This window comes from Agrilus planipennis, unplaced genomic scaffold (genome assembly GCF_000699045.2).
Source record: "Agrilus planipennis isolate EAB-ADULT unplaced genomic scaffold, Apla_2.0 scaffold11, whole genome shotgun sequence".
In the NCBI taxonomy this organism is placed as follows: domain Eukaryota; kingdom Metazoa; phylum Arthropoda; class Insecta; order Coleoptera; family Buprestidae; genus Agrilus; species Agrilus planipennis.
The window spans coordinates 2,590,406-2,610,843 of NW_020440736.1; the positions used below are offsets into that span (position 1 = coordinate 2,590,406).

Consider the following 20,438-nt stretch of genomic DNA (forward strand, 5'->3'; position numbering starts at 1 on the left):
CAGCTCCGACAGAACACAGACCAACTTTTACCTGCTGTCTTAACAGCGCGTTTTAGAAAATACCACAAATGGCGCGGTAAACGCCATCTGTAGTACGATTCTACATTTTAGGATTACGTATGCTCCAACAAGGTCCATTCAAATATATGGATAAAATATATTTTATTCGATTATGGTAACGTGCCTATCACGTTGAGGTTAGCTACGCCAAGATTCGTTTCAGCAAGTAGATATCCATACATTTAAATTGACCTTGTTGGAGCATACGTAATCCTAAAATGTAGCATCGTACTACAGATGGCGTTTACCGCGCCATTTGTGATATTTTCCATACCCTTCTAAGATAATTGTACAAAAGTACAAAAATCAAAAAGTAACATTTGTTCGTAAATAATACCCTTTGGAAAAACTCTGCAACAGTTTTCTGTCGAAATCACTGGCACAAATCTACTCGCGACTAAAAATCAGTTTCCTGCAAGGTTTCCACTCGCTGCAAACAATAAGGATGCTGCAACTGCTCCATTCAAATTTGATACACTGTCAAATGAGAGGAGCCAACGTTCCATGACATTACACGTCTATTGTTTTGGGAGTTAACACATTGTTACATTTATCTTCTATGAAATAAAGAATTTCGTCTTCTACTGCGGTGATACGGTTCAGGTTTCCAAATAAGTCATATCTCAACATCACATCATTGCAACAACTGTCGGTGGCATACTGACCTACTCCAATGACTGATATTGCTGAGTTAGGTTATTAAACTGTACAATGCAAGCCTTTAAACTTTAAAGGTTAAAGGAACAAATTACTACAGGTTGGCTATAACATATTCATCCTTAATTACACTTAATTTAATCTAACAAGTACCTAATAAACATTTAATGGACAGAATAAAACAAAAGAAATACAACACTGTTCAGCTGGACAGGCACTTTGGAATACGTTCGGAAGCATTTACTAAATATGTAATAAACTGTTTCCTATCAATCTTTGCTCTTATTTATCTTTACCACTCCTCTGACTATATGTGACCCTGTGATAGAACATTAATTCCGATTAAGCGATAACATCCTGGATGTCGAAAGTAAGCGCGTTAGTTATCTCAATCCTTTAGTTTGTCATTTTTACAGTCCGCTAATTCCAAAAAGGGTCATTAACCCAGGATATGGATGGTTGTAATTTACATTAAAAACAACAAAACTATGTGAAGATATATTTATTGTATTCCTCTCGTACTTTATTGTGCCACTATTGGCATCTAACGAAACAGTGTGAAATTGATTCACTATCAAATCATTCCCTAGTTGCCTTACTATTTCTAGGACAGTGCCAGAGTAGATGTTAAAAGAAGGAGTAGGGACAGAGGTAATGCTATAACTCGTAAGCCGCTGCTATTGTCGCTACTGCCACCATCGCTGCCACCACCGCTACTGCCACCATCGCTGCCACCACCGCTGCTACCACCATCGCTGCCACCGCCGCTGCTGCCACCATCGCTGCCACCGCTTGAATCGTCACTGGTTGTAACCCTTCTGGTAGTGATCACCTGCTTGATAAAATTTCCAGATTTCTTAATCGTTCGGGGACGTGCAGGGTCTGACATGTTGACGTGATAGATGCCAAAACGATTTCTGCAACACCAAACATTATGTTTATTATTTCATATTGAAAACAATATCTAATAAAATAAGATAAGTCAGGACGGACGGAGTAGTAGGGATATAAAGCAGAGGATAGCGCAGGGTCGTGTCGCCTTTAATAAAAAAAAAGTCACTTCTATGCTTGCGAACAGTTAATTTAAAAATTCGAAAAAGGTTGTTAAAGATGTATGTTTGGAGCACGGCGCTGTTCGGGTGCGAAACATGGACGGTGGGCGCGGCGGAAAAGAAAAAGGTTAGAAACGTTTGAAATGTAGTGTTACAGGCGAATGATGAAGATACCGTGAGTAGGGAAAGTTAGAAATAATGAGGTATTAGAGAGAATAGGAGAACGGAGGATTCTATGGAAGTCAATAAAAAATAGGTGACATAGGTTGGTAGGGCACCTTCTCAGGAACGAAGGTCTAGTCAGAGACATATTAGAGGCAGAAACGGAAGTTAGGAGGGTTAGAGGTAGACTTATATTAGATTACTGTACGCAGATAGTTAAGGATATGGGTTGTTCTAGTTTTAGGGAAATGCGAAGATTAGCTTAGAATAGGAAAGAGTGGAGGTACGTGTCCAGCCAGTCTTAGGACTGACGACCTTATGATGATGATGATGTTATTCTGTTCCTGATAATGCCCTTGTTACAAGTATTTATTTTTAAATTATAACTATAAACTACAACAGGAGCAAGTCACATATTGTGCATGTTTGTTAATTTTTTAGGTTATGACCGATAACCTCCTTTGGCCACCGCAGCATGTGGTGAAACTTTCATATGCATTCTTCCTCTACCTAAAAGTTTTTGCTTCGTTGCTGGATTTGTTTGTATGGCCCTCGCGATAGCTAAACTTTATATTAAATTTATGCATTTTATTTTTGTAAGATATTATAAACATAAATTTTTACTTTCCTTTACACCTTAATCCATACTTAGGACGGGCAGTTTTGTTCAACAGAACAAGTATATTTAAAACTAGAAGGATTATAAACTTTTGCCATAGTATATAAAATAAACAAATCTAATTAAAAAATGTGATTGCATTCCTGTCATATTTACAATTAATTCACAACTATTGTTGAAAACGCTATTCTTATTAAATAGAGAAATGTATTTCATTAAGTATTATCATTAAGTAGGTACTTATACGTAAACTTATTTTTAAAGATAACAATAATGATAAAAAAGAGTTATCTTATTGAAGTTGTTACTCATAACGTAAGGTAGGGCTAACCATAATATTTGCACTACTTTTCTGATTATGAAAACTGCAAATTAGTCTAGTGCTAACCATTCTAGCTACCTTAAATAGAATTTATTGTGCAAAAGAAAACTGCGAGTCCTAAATTCCAGATTCCACTGTAATATAATTAATATGAACACAAAACAGACTGCATAAATTTAATAAAATTATTGCACATAGGCTTATAAATTAATGGTACAGTCGAATCGCGGCGGAACATCAAGGACTAAATCCAATATATCTTCATCTATTTGATGTATATAGTGTAAAATAAGATTTCACATCAGGGCAAACTTAAATTAACTACAGGTATCTTAAGCTTCAAATGTAAAATACATTGAAAATAAAAAAGAAATAAATTAAAATTAAACAAAAATACGGATGGAGACCACAGAAAAACTTGAATCGGGGCAGTAGAACCCGGAATCTAACCGGTTTTCTCCCGGTTAATAAGTAAGTGTTTAAACTTGTAGGTTATGCCGCTCGGTACTGATTCCGAAAAAACTTTTGGGTGTTTCATTCCCACTAGCCACCAATGCTGGTGGGTGGGAAGTTCTTCCGGATTAGGCCGGAAGGTAGGACGGGAGGCTCTCTTCAGCCTCTTTTCAGGAATCGTGGGAATGAATGGGTGGTGGTTCGGGTGAGAAAAATGAGAGGGACAAGATGATGGCAGAAGAGAATGAAAGATTTTATCTGTGGAATATTACAGCCCCAGCATTTGCCTACGCGATTCAAGGAAACCATAGAAAAACTTGAACCAAGGCAGACGGACCCGGAATCTCTAGGCCATGCCACTCGGTTCTGGTCAGATACTTCTTCTTACAGGACATCGCGAACTGCGACGTAGGCAAAGCAGAACAGTACTACGTCTGATAGAGACTGCGTATGTTAGAAGCAAAAACTGTCTAACATTGCACATTTTTGTTTCGGTTCTCAAATAAAATTAGTTGAATTGGTTGAACCGTCTAATGTTGTATGCAGTTTAATGCTAGGGACATCTGACATACATTTCTCTTCAATTAATAACATAAGATTTTTGCTGTTCTCTTCTTCTTTAACCTTACTTCTAATAGGAGGAATAGTAGAGAGAAGGGCTAGAACCGGTTGGTCACAATTTCTATTAAAGAAATAATTATGTTTCAAACTGGATGGACATCCGAATCTGACCCGGAAATTAAGAATATCCATTGATAAATTACTAAACAGCTCTTGTAGAATTTCACTGAAAGAATTTCAGTGTACCTTAAAGACCTTTCAAAACAGATATTACATTTATATTGTTGTTATAAATGGAAGGTGCTGCATTATAAATTGTCATGGTGCATTTAATTTGAACATTCACATTTTGGTTTGAAAACTTTATATAAATTGATATTCAAATTTTTATTTTTCATTGAAAAAAATGTCGATGTACTTTGCAGTGATTTGCAAAAGAATAGTCTACATCTTCACAACTATTTTGACTTAGAAAATAACTGGGTACGTCGTAGTGTCATGTGCTGCATATGACATTACAGAGAAGTATAGTTTAGGGTGCACTATACATTCCAAAAGGTTCTTATTGTCTACATCAGAGTAGTATTCAAAATCAAGGTTTTCAATCAATGAAATTTTTATTGCAATAAAGGAAACTATAGAAAGGAAAGAGTGCGTACATAGGATTTGTAGATTTAGAGAAAGCTTTTGACAATGTCAAATGGGACAAGATGTTAAATATACTTAAAAATGTAGGGATGAATTACAAAGATAGAAGAGTGATACTTAGTTTGTATAAAGAGCAGCAGGCAGTTATAGAGCTAGGGATGCAACGTAGAGAAGTACATCATTAAAGACAGTACAGCTGTAGGTATAGATGTACAGGGGATTAGTATGCTTTGATTTGCAGATGATATAGCAAATACTAGCATCTGCGAGGGGGAGTTAGAGATAGCTTTAAATAAAATGGAAGCGGTACTGCCAAACAATACTGTATGAAAATAAGTACAATAAAAATACATTTATGAAGGGAAGAAAAATTAGGGAAAGAGCGAATATAAGGTTAGGAGATGAGAAATTTGAAGAAGTGGTCGATTTTAACTATCTAGGATGTCAGATAAGTCAGGACGGAAGGAGTAGTAGGGATATAAAGCAAAGGATAGCGCAGGGTCGAGTCGCCTTCAATAAAAGAAAAGTTACTTCTATGCTCGCGAACGGTTAATTTAGAAATTCGAAAAAGGTTGTTAAAGGTGTATGTTTGGACCGCGGCACTGTACAGGTGTGAAACATGGACGGTGGACCCTGCGGAAAGGAAAGGGTTAGAAGCTTTCGAAATGTGGTGTTACAGGCGAATGGTGAGGATATTGTGGACGGAGCAGGTTAGAAATGAAGAGTTATTAGAAATAATAGGAGAACAGATGGGTATGGAAATCAATAATAAATAGACGAGATAGGTGGGTAGGGCACCTTCTCAGGCATGAAGGTCAGATACATATTAGAGGCAGAAACGGGAGGTAGAAGGGGTAGAGGTAGACCTAGATTGGAGTACAGTTCGCAAATAGTTAAGGTTGTGGGTTGTTCTAGTTTTAAGGAAATGCGAAGATTAGCTCAGGATAGGAAAGTGTGGAGGTGCGTGTCCAATCAGTCTTAGGACTAATGACCTTATGAAGATGATGATATGAATAGTTTACACGTCACTTCCTTGCTGCTTAAACTTTCAATTGTTATCTTATATGCGTCAACAATCGTGCTTTACGTTTAGTTTCTATGGGCTACACTGTTCTGCCCTGCTCTGTCCGTACTGAGTCACGCTCATGACGTAATTCTACTGTTATACTCACACATAGCCATCAAGCCATTCGAAATTATCCATCAAACTCCGTACTGTGTAGGCTTGTATATTTGCATTTCCGTCATATATGGCATCAAGAAGAGCGCTAAGATAAGTCTGAAAAAATAAGAAGTTTGTAAATAAGTCTAAATAGGTGATTCTTAATTGTATTAACAAACTACACTACCGTACAAATGCCTTAGGGCGTCAATCATTTTTGGGGTTGGATCTCATATTATTCATACTATCAAATACAATACAAAAATGCACAGTTATCAACTTGTTTTTTCTTTTTTAACAGATCTATCAATTCCACCTAAAAATTAGGTAGAAGAGAGAACACTGAGTTGTATATCAAATCTTCTTTACATTAAAAAATTTAGTTTTCACTTTTACAACTATTACATCTCGGGTTCCTATTAATGAGATATTGGAGTTTCTGTGTGTAAAATTTATTCCATTCTTCTTCCAAATCAGTACCATCTCCATTCTTATTCTCCAGAAGCTTTCGGCAAAGTTCTGCATGACAAATCCCCTGCCAGTGAGCCTTTTTTTGCTGGTGTCTTTCTCTACATATGATACATGATGTCGTTTTCTAAAATTCCCTAGATCATGTATAACTGACTGACTCCTTCCTCCACCATCATAGAGCATTCTCTGTGTTTAACAGTAAGAGCAATGCTGTGGAGCAGGGATGGCGAACCTTTGTGCCATTTTTATAAAGAAAAGTTTAATCAGGTCATAGACGTGCCATCAAATAATTTTGTCTCTGTGATTATTGGGAAAATAATGATAATAAATAATATCAACTCAAAGTTCTACAAGAAAATAGGAACATTTTGCAATGTCTAAATTATACGTCTAACTTAAATTAAAGTAAAATTAGTGTGACTTCTGTTTTTGCAGATTAGATGACAAATAACTTATGTTGGGATTGTAAGATGTTAATTTTAGCAGAATGCATGCTGAACTGGAGTCATCTACCAAACGGTTTGTAACTGTGAGTTTTTGATGTTATTAATCTCTGAAAATAATGACTCGCAGGCATAGGTTGATGAAAACATTATTAAAATATCATATGCCAGCTTTTTCAAAAAATTAAATGTGTTTGTTATCGCATTCCATGTTTCCAAAATTTTGTTATTAACATTTTCACTTGTATTACCCGTCAATCTTTCTGTTTCAATTATTTCTAACTTTTTCCTTGTTTCAACAACTTTTTGAACTAGATTGGAAATCAATCAGCTGCATTTCAGATTCTTCAATTTATTTTATCAAATGTCACGTCAGGGTACATAATAAACTTTCATATTAGTATTTCCGATAATTCTCTGAAGTGAGAAAATCTTGCTGAAAATTCCTTGATTAAAGAATCAATCACAGAAACATTAGTGACGTGCCCAAAATATTGTGTCGCGTGCCACTAATGGCACGCGCGCCATTGGTTTGCCATCCCTGCTGTAGAGCACCATATTTTTAATTTCCTCCATCACTCCATATGTCACACGAGTGCAAGTCTTACTGCCAATAATCTCGAATTTTTGACTCATCAGGCTACAAAACCTTCTTGAAGTAGTCAATTAGTCAGTCATTCTTTTGTGGATCTTAATTCACTGAAGATGCTTCTTCTTGTGTGAGTGGTTTCCGCACATAGATCCCCACAGCAATATAATTCCAACTGAAGAAATTGATTGCAATCTGTGGGACTTTACAGGGGTTGTTGCTTCACGACCCAATTTTCAATTTCGATGTGACTGTTCTTAGACAAAGCTCATCAAAATGATATGAACAAATCGCAGTCCTTTTTTCCCGAACAAAATTAGTTCACGTTCTTGAACAAACATAACCTAATTTTGTAGAGAGTAGTTTTTGATTTTAGATGAAAAATTGTCAGTAAAAAATTGGTTATGGTGGGGTAATTGCAAAAGTTGTAATAATGTAGGTAGGTACTCCTTTTAATATTTACAACTTTTTTGTAAGTATTGTACTTGTAAATATATCAAAAACTTAATTCTCCAAAGACTTTTGCACGGCAATGTAATTCATATTAATGTTGAGAAACTAGAGTACCTAATTGAAATTATTATTTTTTAAATAAATTAGTTATTAACAAATATGGATTACAAACCTGATAATAATTAATTCGTCGGTCATCTTCAATTTCACCTAGATCTGAATAGCCGTTTCCAGTAACATAAATAGGATAGCCATATTCATTATCCAACCATAGTAATGCTTTTCTGAATCCCGATGGAACAACCTGGTTAGAGAAATTATTATTTTTTTATTACGTATATAAAAGTACTTGATACTTAGCAGTTTTATAACAGAAAATTGTTCACTAAAGGTAATCGTACCGTCGAAGAAGATGATTTTCATCTTTAACTTTTGTTGTTAGTAAAAAATAACTTTTAAAATCAGTACATTTTCGGGTCGTTAGAGGTAGCTTCTCAGAACAGTGACGTCACGTTACTATTGAGACAATGTTTAGTCTGCGTTCCGCAGATAGTCGGCTTTTAGCAGACGTCTAATTGTGAGTGATGGACGTTAATTATCTGCGATTTATTTATTCAGCAGTTCGTTCTATAAACTAATTGATTTTCTGAAATATGGGGAGTAAATTTCAATCTGAACTTATTAAGGATAGTTTGGATCGTGTTAGAATAAGTGAGAAATGTTAACTTCAGAGCTTAAGAAATAAAAGATTAATGAATTGAGAGTATCTTAACAAAATTAATATGGACATCAAGAGTTTAAGAGTATTTTATGATTTTGTTTGTGGGAAAAATCCTGATTTGTTCGCAACGGAAGTAGAAGCGTGACCAAAGAACTTTCGTGGGAGAGTTTACCAAAAAGCTGTGCACATTATATTTTGTTATACTTGTTGATAGTAATTCAATCCAAAATTTTAGAAGTTGTTGGCTCAAAATGAAATTAGAAAGTATGTATCGTAGGTATTTTATTTTTATTACATTTTTGAAGTGAAACTTCTTTATAGATGGAGGGTATTACCATTTTTTTCTGTCACGAAAAAGCGTTACGACCGCGTGGAGGGGGTAGACGTTATATCGCGTGGTGAAAGACGGCAGCGGTGGAGAGAGGGCAACGGCTGTATTAGATGGATATAGTGTGCAGCCGCGCGGAGAGCTAGAGTCCTGGCGGCGTGTGCAGTGCTCAGCTGTTGTATTCTTACCTCTGCTCTCCACGTGGCTGGGCATCATTGCCTCTATTTACTGTCTGTGTAAAAACCAAATCATAATTTGTAGTAAACCTGCGAAAACGGAATGTGTGCTGGGACACGTAGTAGAAGTGAAACTTCAACGGTCAAGTGAAAAAACGAATCGCAACAAAATTTTTACTTCAAGTTTAACGGGCAGATTGCATTGTTAATGTACATGTCCAGTTTGAAAACTGCCCGTAAAACTTGAAGTAAAAATTTTGTAGCGATTCGTTTTGCTACTTGTTTCACTTCTACCATGTGTCCCGTTTTTCTAGTTACGTTCTTACAGAAAGGAACATAAAGCCATTAGTAACTCTTTTTCGGAGTTGGTGTTTCAAATATTGAAGTATAATTATCAATAACTACTTGAATAGTCATCAACTGCAGCGTCGGCAAGACGTGCTTACAGCTTAATGCTGTATGATCTTGTGAATTTAGAAGAAAGGCCGAACAATATTGTGACGTTACGCTCACTCTCTAAAATCGTGGAAGAGTTATGAATTCGATCTAAAATAATTTTTAGGTTGTAAGAAAGAAAATATCGCTCTAACATTACTATAAATAACTAATGTTATTGCCCGAATTTTAGCCTCGTGCGGTACCAGTAATTTATTGATTTGCCTTTCGTACATCAGTTTTTGCAATGCTTAGTCTGTTGTTCATAATATCATGATTAGTAAATCTATTTTGATTATGAAAATATATTTTGTGGGGCTAGCAGGACTTCTTAAGTGATTCCTTGAACATTATTTAAAAAAGAACAGATTTCTAAAGCCATATATACCAAACATTTACAATAAATACTAACCCATAACGAAGATGAAGCACTACCTTCCCAATTAGCAGTGTCAAACCATGACAAAACACTAAGATCCTTATCTTTGCTGGGTTCTCCAATGGGGTCATTTTCTTTAGCTGCTACCATCGACGTTGAATAATGAGTGATTCCAAGGAAGTCTGATGATCCTTGAATGTACCGCTTCTCCTCTTCCGTTAATTCAGGAAGACGTGAATAAGGAAGGCCTTCCAATGCACTTCGATTTGCTACCGTTGTTTTCACGATTTCCGGATAGTCACCGTCGTTTGAAAAAATTGGATGGGCAAAAATCCCTGCCTAAGAAAATTGTTAATTGATTTTGGTTGGAAAACTGTTGTTAGTTTGGTACTAAAAATATCCAGTAAAAATATAAACTAACCGTGAATTGCATTGCTTTATTTGCTGCCGCAACATCTTCTGGTGCCGTTGAATTTGGTTCGTTCCATCCTACTGCAAGAGCAATTCCAATTGAGCCTGTAATGATTTAGTTTATTTCATTACTTTTATTGAAATTTGTAGATGTGATGAAAACGTTTACCTGCGATGTCATCATCGCTCCTGTAGCCATTGTCGTAAATGTGATAAGCTCTTGCATGAGCTTTCAGTATGGTATCAACGCATAGATATTCTCCAATGCCTGGTTGTGCCACGTTGGTTGGAGCTTTGTTAGAGGAGCCATATGCATCACATACCTCTGACGGCTCATAAAACGTTATCCAGTATTTAACTCTGTCTCCAAAATTTCTAAAAGCCACTTCAGCGTAATCCCCGAAATAATCAACTAAGAGGGGGTTTACCCATCCTCCCAATTTTTGCAATTGGCTGGGCAAGTCCCAGTGATAAAGGGTGATCATTGGGGTTATATTGGCGGCTATTAGAGCATCAATAAGATTGTTGTAATATCTGAGACCTTCCTCACTGACTCTGTTTGAATAAGACTCGGGTAGTAAACGAGTCCAGGAGATGGAAAACTGATAAAAGTTGACGCCGAGATCCTTAATACGTTGCACGTCGTCATTAATATGGTGAAAGGAATCGGAGGCTACATCTCCACTGCTTCCATCACGTATCAATTCAGGGTGGTTGTGGGTGAGAGAGTCCCATATGCTTTCACTTTTGTCTAAAAATGAAATAAAGGAGGAATCGTCCTCTAGTTGGAAATGGAGCAGGGAATTTAGCTAATAACTAGAGCTTCAGGTTATTTGAACATCGATAACAGTAATTATTACAATTTTAATACATTTAGCGGTAGTGTTAGACTAACCCGAGTGGTTTCGTAACTTACTCTTCTCCCCTATTTTATTAAAAAAATATTGCGTTTTCCCAATTAGACCTCCCACAAGAATCAACCATGTTCAAGATTAAAATCAAGATGAGCAGGTCGAAAAAATTATCACCCCTGCTTGCTCAAGATTTATCTCGTTCTCGAATTAGGGCTGCCGGCAGTGTAAAAAGAAAATAGTCACAATGAGTTAATTAAAATGTACGAGGGCGGTTCAATAAGTACCCGTGTTTGAAGACAGAGGACGTCCCTGAGGGAAATTGGTGTTGTCATCGTGTGCTGCCATCTATCAAACCACGCCAAAACGAATTTCAGACTGATTGATAGGTTAGTTTGGATTTGGCAGCCATTCGACTGAGACGTGTTTAGTTATTTTCGCTAAGATGGAAAAAGAGCAGTTTCGTTCGGTAACTGGCACCGGCACATTCATCAGGAATTGTTGCCGCCAAAATGCATGAATTACGTTATGAATTTGCTGCCGCACACCCCGTACTCACTCGATTTGATTCCCTGCGACTTCATCTTGTTCCCTACCATGAAGAAATGACTAGCGAGAAAAAAAATTAGCTCAAACGAGGAAGTCGTCGCCGAGACAGCGGGGATTTTGGAGAGTTCGACAAATCTCATTTTTTGGAGGGGTAAAAACGATGACAGGGTCGTTCGGAGAAGTGTATCTTTCTAAAAGGGGACTATGTAGAAAAATAAAAAGAAAAATTAAAAAAAAAAGATGTCTTCATTTCTAACACGGGTACTTATTGAACCGCCCTCGTATATAAAAATAAACAAACCTCTGCAGATGCATATGGCTACTAGTATTTCTATTGGAGCTTATTTTTAATATCAGTAACATTGCAAAAATAATCAAGAATAATATAAAGATGTCAAGGTCAAATTTTTCGAAAGAAAAAGGCGATCCTTTGAAAAATACCGTAGATATTGTCCCCTACCCTCAATTTTAGCAACAATCTATAATACTTTCATAGATAGGTACGACCCAAGCGACGGTGTTCCCCTATTGCTCACGTAAGCGTGCACACCCTAGAGTTTAGAAACCACTGGATTAGACATATTTCCTTTTTTTTTTTTAAAGTGTACAATACCAATAAGATAATGAAAAAAATTGTGAAGCTATTTACCACTTTCGTTCCACGCGCCCTCAGTTTGGTATGAAGCAGTTGCTACACCAAACAAGAAGTCGTCAGGAAATGAGTTTGAGTTAAGTTCCTGTGCAAAGGTTCTGAAAAGGTGAAATGCATTCATATATTCATTAATCATTATATTACACCTACACCTAAGTTAGCTAAGATAAATTTAGAACTAAGGTATGTGTACGTGCGAGTACCGAACCGACAAACGGGTCGTATAGGTAGTGGTGAAGGTTGTTATGTTTTCAACTAGCAATAATCGCACCTCGGATAAACCTCATTGGTTACGATATCGCCACTGCGCAAAGCTCGGGAATCCGACACTACCCAGTCGTACGGACGGCTGGGTGTCTTGAAGATTTCCCCTCTTCCACGAAAACATAAAAAAAAAAAAAAAGGTTGTTATGTGAGTACCAACCCAAGGAGCCATTTTAGTGGTGGGTCGATAGTGCACGGTGTATGGAGTTTCTGGCGGTCAACACGGTGTCGTTGTTTTATTGTGTGAGAAGTGAGGTTAGGCTTAATTATTATTCTTTGTGTATCAAATGATTTTCATTTTTAATTATTATTTGTTTGTACCAGTTTTCTTTTAGTTTATATTATATTAATAAAGGTCATTATCAATACATGTATATATTCGTCTAGAATCTGCTCTATTGAAGCTAATTCAGTGCAAGGTATTCATTATTTTATTATTGTACCAATACAAAGAAGTTCATGGTAGCATGTATTCTATCCAAACTGCAGATCGCAATTTTGATCTTGTTGGATCTCATCAGCGCGTCGCAGACAGTTTCGACAGAACACAGGCCAACTTCACCAGCCGCTCAAGACAGCGCCCTACGTGGTACAGTGCTGCATATAGTGGAGTTCAATATGTTCAACAAGGTCCACTCACATTGATGGATATCTACCTACTTGTTGAACTGGATCCAGGAAGGTTGTCACAAAATAGAAAGTAATTGAGATGTGTACTCTAACCAGTTCTCGGACTGAAGACTATGAAGACGATGATGACCGTCATCATCATTAAATTAAAAATAAACACATTTCTATTCAAAAACGTATTAATTGAACGTGTTCAACGAAACCTACCACCAAAGGAACTAACCAGTTTCTTTTTTAAATATTTCACGTCGATAGTCGTGATACTAGAGAGAAAACCTCAATAAAACGGCATTGATCGAAATTTTATAGCAACTTTCAGAAGTAGATCGCGATTTCACGCCGTGGGCAGCTTCGGTAGAACAACCGAACAACCTAAAGTGGGTTCCATGAATAAAATATGTGGCTGCAGAAGCCTAACAGAGAACATTTAGGACGAAATTTGTCGCTAGATTTGATAATGCTGTCAAAAAGGCCATAGGACGATAAGCATAGTGAATCGGCCCCAGAGGAATATCTGGATAATTTTTTCAGGGGACATTGATACTAATGAGGTACGTTAATTTTGAAAATTTTAGACCTCTATCTATTTTGGTTTTTGAATAAATTCAAAAAAACGAAAAATCAGAAAATAATTTTTTTCTCAAAAACGGCTCAATCGATTTAATTGAAATTTATACACGTTATGAAGGTATATAAGGGCTATACTCGGAAAAAATAACAGCTCATAATCTTTATAATAACCATTAAAAACAGGCATTTTTTACCGAAATTATTTTTTTTCTTTATGATAATGTTCTAGAACAATTTTGAAATAAACTTTTTTTTATGCCCTTTTTAATATAGAATAACCCCTCAAATTCTTAAATCGATCAGAAAGGTACGCCATATTGAAAAACAAGAAAAACCGATTTTTTTTATATAAAAATCGATTTATTTTACTTTTTATACTTTTGAAACAAAAGAAAAGCGGGTTAAATGATTAATTTTATAAGTGCAAATAACATCAAATATTGAAAACAATAGTGTAATTGTTTTTTTAAGTCAAAATATTAAAAAAAGGAATTATAAACTATATTTAGATAAACCAAAAGATGACTCATTAATGTTAGTGATAGTCAACTATTTTGAATTTGAATTTGATAGTCTGGACATAGATCGAAAACCGAAGTAACGAGATAATACATCTTTTTCAAATGATTGTATCACTTGTTCACAATATTTTGAAACTAACTGCTCATTTTCTAATTGTAAAGTCGCTGATATCAATTTGTTTGAATTGTCGGTACGGAGTTTCTGTACAGTACGAGTATTTGTATTTCTCATGATTCAATCATCCATCCTATCGAGCAGTGTAGAGTCACACTCAACAGCAAAGCTTTCCCTAATTTTAGTTAACTCTGATGATCTCAAAATGCTCCAATTACAATAAACTTTTATTAGGTAGAGATCTTCTTCATAAAAGCGCTTATTTATCAAATGATCTTTACAGCATCGATTTCCATTGGGAATGAAAATCCGTCGCTTAATTATGAACTACATACGAGTATCTTGAGGAACAACCATAGATTTCTATTCTGAACCAAACATACACAACAATATCTATGAGTTATAACAGTTCTTTTGATTTGAACATCAATACACTCTTCAGTATCATTGCATATAACATTCAGATCAAACGATGGATCATCAGAGCTTGACTGAGACAAAGACATTAATGATAAGTTCGATTCAGTTTTTTTAAATAACTTAACTGTATCTCGAGGTGATTCACCTCCTAAAGGCTTTTTTTTGTTTCCCATCATCAACTTTTATTTTCTTATAAATTTTCAGACAGCCGAAAATTGTTCAACATCTTCCTGTGAAGTACCCGATATTTTTTTTGTCAATCTTGAACACACACAACACCTCGGATTATTAGTTTTAAACTTTTATTTATTCACTTAAAAGAGTTTTTAAAGAAAAATAATTATTATGTTAAACAAAAAATATAAAAGCAATAAAAGCGTTGACGTTGGATCGATGAAAAATCGATACTCAAGCGTCTGAATACCCTAAACACTGAATCAACGAGTAATTTCTCTAGTTTTCACAAAGAAGATTAACGAAGCTGATAACTGCACTATAAATGCTTTAAACAGAACTTTGAAACCGCAAAAGAAAACTAAATTTTCTGAACGCACGCATGACAGCAACAATTGCCCAAGCTGAAATGGCGGCAAAATGCTTCAGTGCCTCTGACTTATTCAAAATAGCTGACTATCAAATTCAAATTCAAAATAGTTGACTATCACTAACATTAATGAGTCATCTTTTGGTTTATCTAAATATAGTTTATAATTCCTTTTTTTAATATTTTGACTTAAAAAAACAATTACACTATTGTTTTCAATATTTGATGTTATTTGCACTTATAAAATTAATCATTTAACCCGCTTTTCTTTTGTTTCAAAAGTATAAAAAGTAAAATAAATCGATTTTTATATAAAAAAAATCGGTTTTTCTTGTTTTTCAATATGGCGTACCTTTCTGATCGATTTAAGAATTTGAGGGGTTATTCTATATTAAAAAGGGCATAAAAAAAAGTTTATTTCAAAATTGTTCTAGAACATTATCATAAAGAAAAAAAATAATTTCGGTAAAAAATGCCTGTTTTTAATGGTTATTATAAAGATTATGAGCTGTTATTTTTTCCGAGTATAGCCCTTATATACCTTCATAACGTGTATAAATTTCAATTAAATCGATTGAGCCGTTTTTGAGAAAAAAATTATTTTCTGATTTTTCGTTTTTTTGAATTTATTCAAAAACCAAAATAGATAGCGGTCTTAAATTTTCAAAATTAACGTACCTCATTAGTATCAATGTCCCCTGAAAAAATTATCCAGATATTCCTCTGGGGCCGATTCACTATGCTTATCGTCCTATGGCCTTTGGTCCAAAATCTATTCGTGTTGACTATTGCCGTAGACCCCATTTACAGTGTACGCGTCAGTCAGTAAAATGGCCGTTACGTTTCACTTACTTTGATTGATAACATGAGAAAAGTTTTGCAAAGTCCGGTATTCAACTTGGTTTTTAGGTCTAACTGTATCCGAGCTAACTTTATATTGTATCTTACAAGAAATATGCTGTTAGTTTGAAAGCTCGGTTATCGTTCTTTCGTCGATAATGGTGATGAAGTGGACTGGCAAAGTTAGCGATTCCTGCTTGATATTTGATAATTGAACGATAGCTAAGTTTGGAGCTTAAAGCAAACTTATAAATATACGGATGTCCGATACAAAAATCGATTTATACGGGAAGTTAAAATCGTTCTTATCGTGCGGGTCACACAATTTATCAATACCAAACATTCCAGTTTGTTTTTGGTTTATTGCCGCTAATCATAGCCCCTAAGTGAAATGCGTAAGTGTAAGAAGTCAGTTTACTTGTTGGAATTTAGTTTATTCATTAGACTAATTTATTGGTTCTATTGACACCGGCGACACCAGACACATTAAGTTAAGAGCAGTCGAAAATGAAATGCATGGGACAAGCGCGGGAATAGTAGCTGAAGCCAGAAAGCTCAGCTAAGATCTCATCATTTTTAGTGTGTGTGTGTGTGGTGTTTCGTGCATGTGGTTTTAAAAAAGAAAGGACTGAATTGTGCTGAATTGTTATAGTTGTGAAAATAACTAACAATTACCGGTGAGTTTACTTACAGAACATTTCCAGGTTTACCTAAATATCAGAATTGCTAAATTCCTGGTGATTTGATTTACATTTTAGTTTTGGCATTTTTGCCTTATATCATTAAAAAATGACGCTATTACGGAGTGTTTGAGCCGCTAGCGAAAATCCTTTAACCATTAATTGCCTGACGGAGTGTTTGAGCCGTACAGGGTGCTGTTGTGGAGTGTTTGAGCCACACAGTGTTACAATCCTTTAATCATTAATTACCTGACGGAGTGTTTGAGCTATACAGGGTGCTGTTGTGGAGTGTTTGAGCCACACAGTGTTACAATCCTTTAACCATTAATTACCTGACGGAGTGTTTGAGCCGTACAGGGTGCTGATGTGGAGTGTTTGAGCCACACAGTGTTACAATTCTTTAATCATTAATTACCTGACGGAGTGTTTGAGCCGTACAGGGTGCTGTTGTGGAGTGTTTGAGCCACACAGCGTGTTAAATACCTTTCACCCGTTACTTGATTTTTACCATTGGCCCCGTTGCACCGCAAGGTACCTTTTTGTTGGTGTTTAGCACTCGTGGGTAACAGACACGATGTGCTCAGTAAATTGTAGTTTTACAACAGAGAAGCTTACTTTGATGAATGTATATAAAACAAATGGCATTTAGGCGAACTGGTCGCTCATACTTTTGTTTTGTTCCAGGTATTTCGCACGTCGTGTCACCTTGTACTGAGGCATCTTCCATTTCACTATCAGTTTTAGTTTTGCTTTGTAATATAGTTCCTGTATATTGTTTTTTTTCTTTTTTTTGATAAATATATTTTACTTTAATTAATATCTTCGGCAGTCTGAAGTAATTTGTGCCACAAGCATTCACACGTTTGTAAATATATATTCTCTTTTTATAAGATCATTTTGCAGTTCAAGAATTACTTCCGTGCTGCTAGCCATTATTTTGAAGAAGTAGCTGTTGGACTGTTGGATGTAATGAGAGCATCGAGATTGATTTACTTCTTATTGTAGTTACCCTTTGAGTTGGCGTTGATGCGAGTCCACGTTGCCGATAAACCTTTAAAGAGATGGGTTCAGTGGATAATCTGTATTATTTACGTATCTTTTAATCTTGTTCTTTAATACGTGACAACATTCATATCGTTTGCCACGTGTTGCGTTTCGTAGTTGGTTTTGAATTTGTCATCGCGATAAACACAACGTAATGTAGTTGATTTGCAGTTAGATGAATTATTGGGACCAGAGCACTTTAAGCACGTTTTATCATTTTTGCATTTACTGCCACTACGACCGTATGTGCCATAATTAAAACACAGTTTAACGTTTATATCATCATAAACCTTACAGTTTTGATAACCCACAAAAACTGTATTTTTATTAGATCTTATGTGTTTGTAGATTTCAGAGGACACTTCGATTATGATGCTAGTTTGCTTGCTTTTATTGTTTATGAAATGATGAAGTACAATACAGTCAGATGTTAGATTTTTGAAATTTCTTTCGTTTTAGAGCTTTTTGGCCTATTGTTTCAAAATTATCTACTCCAACAATTTTCATCCTTGGCTTTTTAATCTCTTCTGTCTCAATTTTGCATATAGTTGATAATTTTTTTTTAAATCTTTTCTGCATCAGTATTACTTACTTTGTTCATTCATACAGTTTCTATGAACTTCGTTGTCATTTAAAAAATGAATTTTTTTGGTTTGTATAGTTTTCTTTGGAATCTTTTTTGTGTTTTCTTTTTCAGTAACCAACACTTTGGCATATTCTGGTCTATCTATCTTGTCGTCAGCCTTATTCAAGTTATTGCTAGCAATCTTGTTTAATAAATTATTTTTATCTTTTAATTCCACAACTAATTGTTTAAGTATTGAATTTTCGATCAGTAATTTTTTCATTTCGGTTTCACATGTTGAGTTGAGATCCACATTTCTAGTATTATTAATGTTTTCCTCTTGTTTTAGTTTTATCTGAGCTAAAACGCAGTCGTGTTAAGTGTCAACTCACCTTTTTTACAGCTTAGGTCAAAGTTTTGATGTTCTGGACAGATTACAAAAACATTGCTGATTCTTTTTGTATTTTTTAAATTTTCAAAATCACTGCGATGATAAACATTTTCACAGATCAAGCAAACCACAGTTGAAACTTTTGTTTTCGGGTGACATTTATAATAAAAACCAGGACTGACGTCGGGAGATTCCTTATCTCCCGGCGCCATCTATGTATGTTAGAATATAAACATAATAACTTATAAAAGTTATAGCTTGGTCCTTCGTGGAATCATATCGCTGGCAGTGAATTTTGCGATATCTCGCAGCTAAAGGCGCCGAGCCCCGCCAGGTTGCTTACAGATTCGGCCACACTACTTTGCGGAGTGTCCCCAATCTACTCTGTAAATACAGATATTGCATGATTAGTTAAGGTTGTTATGTTAACGTGTATTTTACTTTCTGTATTTTACACAAATTTCATTATAAAACGGCGCATGTTGAACCAGTATTTTCCCGCTATTAATTCATAAGTTTTATCAAATGCGAAATGGCCGGAATCGTCGTGACTCATTCGTAAAATTTGGAATCGTGCATTTTTGGGTACTATCCGCCTCAACCCGTGACTAGTGATTTTGTATACTTTTCCTTCCTTTAAAACATATTCTGCATATGTTTGTCCATTAAGGTGTGCTTCCCCTGTTTTAAGAATTTTTTTGATGTCTTGAATTTGTTTATCATTTTGTTGCGCCGCTAATAACCAATTTTCCTCAGTTAAACTTATTACGTATACGCCTCGTTCATTTGACGATGGATTTCTGCTCAAGGCATCCACATGTAACATTTGATTACCATGCCTATGAACCATTTTGTACTGATATTCGTTAAGTGCTAATACCCATCTGCCAATGCGCGCATTTACTTCCCCTTTCGAAAAAGTGCTTTTGACTGCAGCACAATCGGTTTTTGTTCAACACGAGTAGCCTGTCAACTGAAATATGAAACAACCTTTTCTTTCCTATCATGTACCTGCACCAAGTTCCCAGCTAAACCCAACCGACTAACATCGGCGTATAATCTGATTTTCTTTCCTGGGTCGAATAATGTTAGGACTGGTGCAGATATTAAGTGTTTTTTCAAAGCTTGAAAAGCTTTCTCCTGTTCTGTTCTCCAATTCCATGGGACGTCCTTCAGTAACAGACGACTGATGGGGCGAGACAAAATGGCGTAATGAATTAACGAAAGTAGCCCGTCAAGCCCAGAAATTGCCTGACTTGATGGATATTGGAGGGGGTAAGAAATTGTACCACAGACTCAATTTTCTTTTGACTTGCTTGAATTTGACCCTCACCGATTTCGTATTCAAGATACTCAATTTTTGTTTTTAGAAAATAACATTGTTTTGGATTCAATGTAAGGTCATTCCTTTTGATCAAATTTAGAACTACCCTAAGGATTTGTAATGATTCATGGATTGTGGTAGATGGGCTTAGAGTATCATCTAAATAGACTAGTGCTTTATTGAATCTTAGTTGTCCCAAAATTGAATTCAAAACACGTTGGAATACTGCGGGAGCGCAAGTGAGTCCAAAAGGTACCCTTAAAAATTCCCAAGGACCATCTTGAGTCACAAAGGCAGTCAAAGGTATCGACCCAGGTTCCATAAGAATATGGTAATATCCAGAGAAGAGATCAAGACTCGTAAAGTATTTCGCACC

General features: G+C 35.7%; 1 protein-coding gene and 1 non-coding gene across 2 annotated transcripts in view; both read right to left on the reverse strand.

Annotated features, from left to right (window-relative positions):
* Positions 1 to 1,204: 1,204 nt before the first annotated feature.
* The window catches only part of LOC108733926 (myrosinase 1-like), a 36,307-nt gene continuing 17,073 nt past the window's right edge, over positions 1,205 to 20,438 (reverse strand). Inside the window, exons 2-8 of the mRNA XM_025979833.1 lie at positions 12,152 to 12,252; positions 10,272 to 10,853; positions 10,113 to 10,207; positions 9,725 to 10,030; positions 7,825 to 7,956; positions 5,707 to 5,813; positions 1,205 to 1,634 (exon numbers count right to left, since the gene is read on the reverse strand). Of these exons, the coding sequence (XP_025835618.1) occupies positions 1,322 to 1,634; positions 5,707 to 5,813; positions 7,825 to 7,956; positions 9,725 to 10,030; positions 10,113 to 10,207; positions 10,272 to 10,853; positions 12,152 to 12,252 (1,636 nt within the window). The 3' untranslated portion in view covers positions 1,205 to 1,321. The remainder of the gene's footprint in view (positions 1,635 to 5,706; positions 5,814 to 7,824; positions 7,957 to 9,724; positions 10,031 to 10,112; positions 10,208 to 10,271; positions 10,854 to 12,151; positions 12,253 to 20,438) is intronic.
* Positions 12,273 to 12,470, reverse strand: LOC112906149. The gene has a single exon (XR_003232211.1). It is a non-coding gene; the product is annotated as a U4 spliceosomal RNA (small nuclear RNA).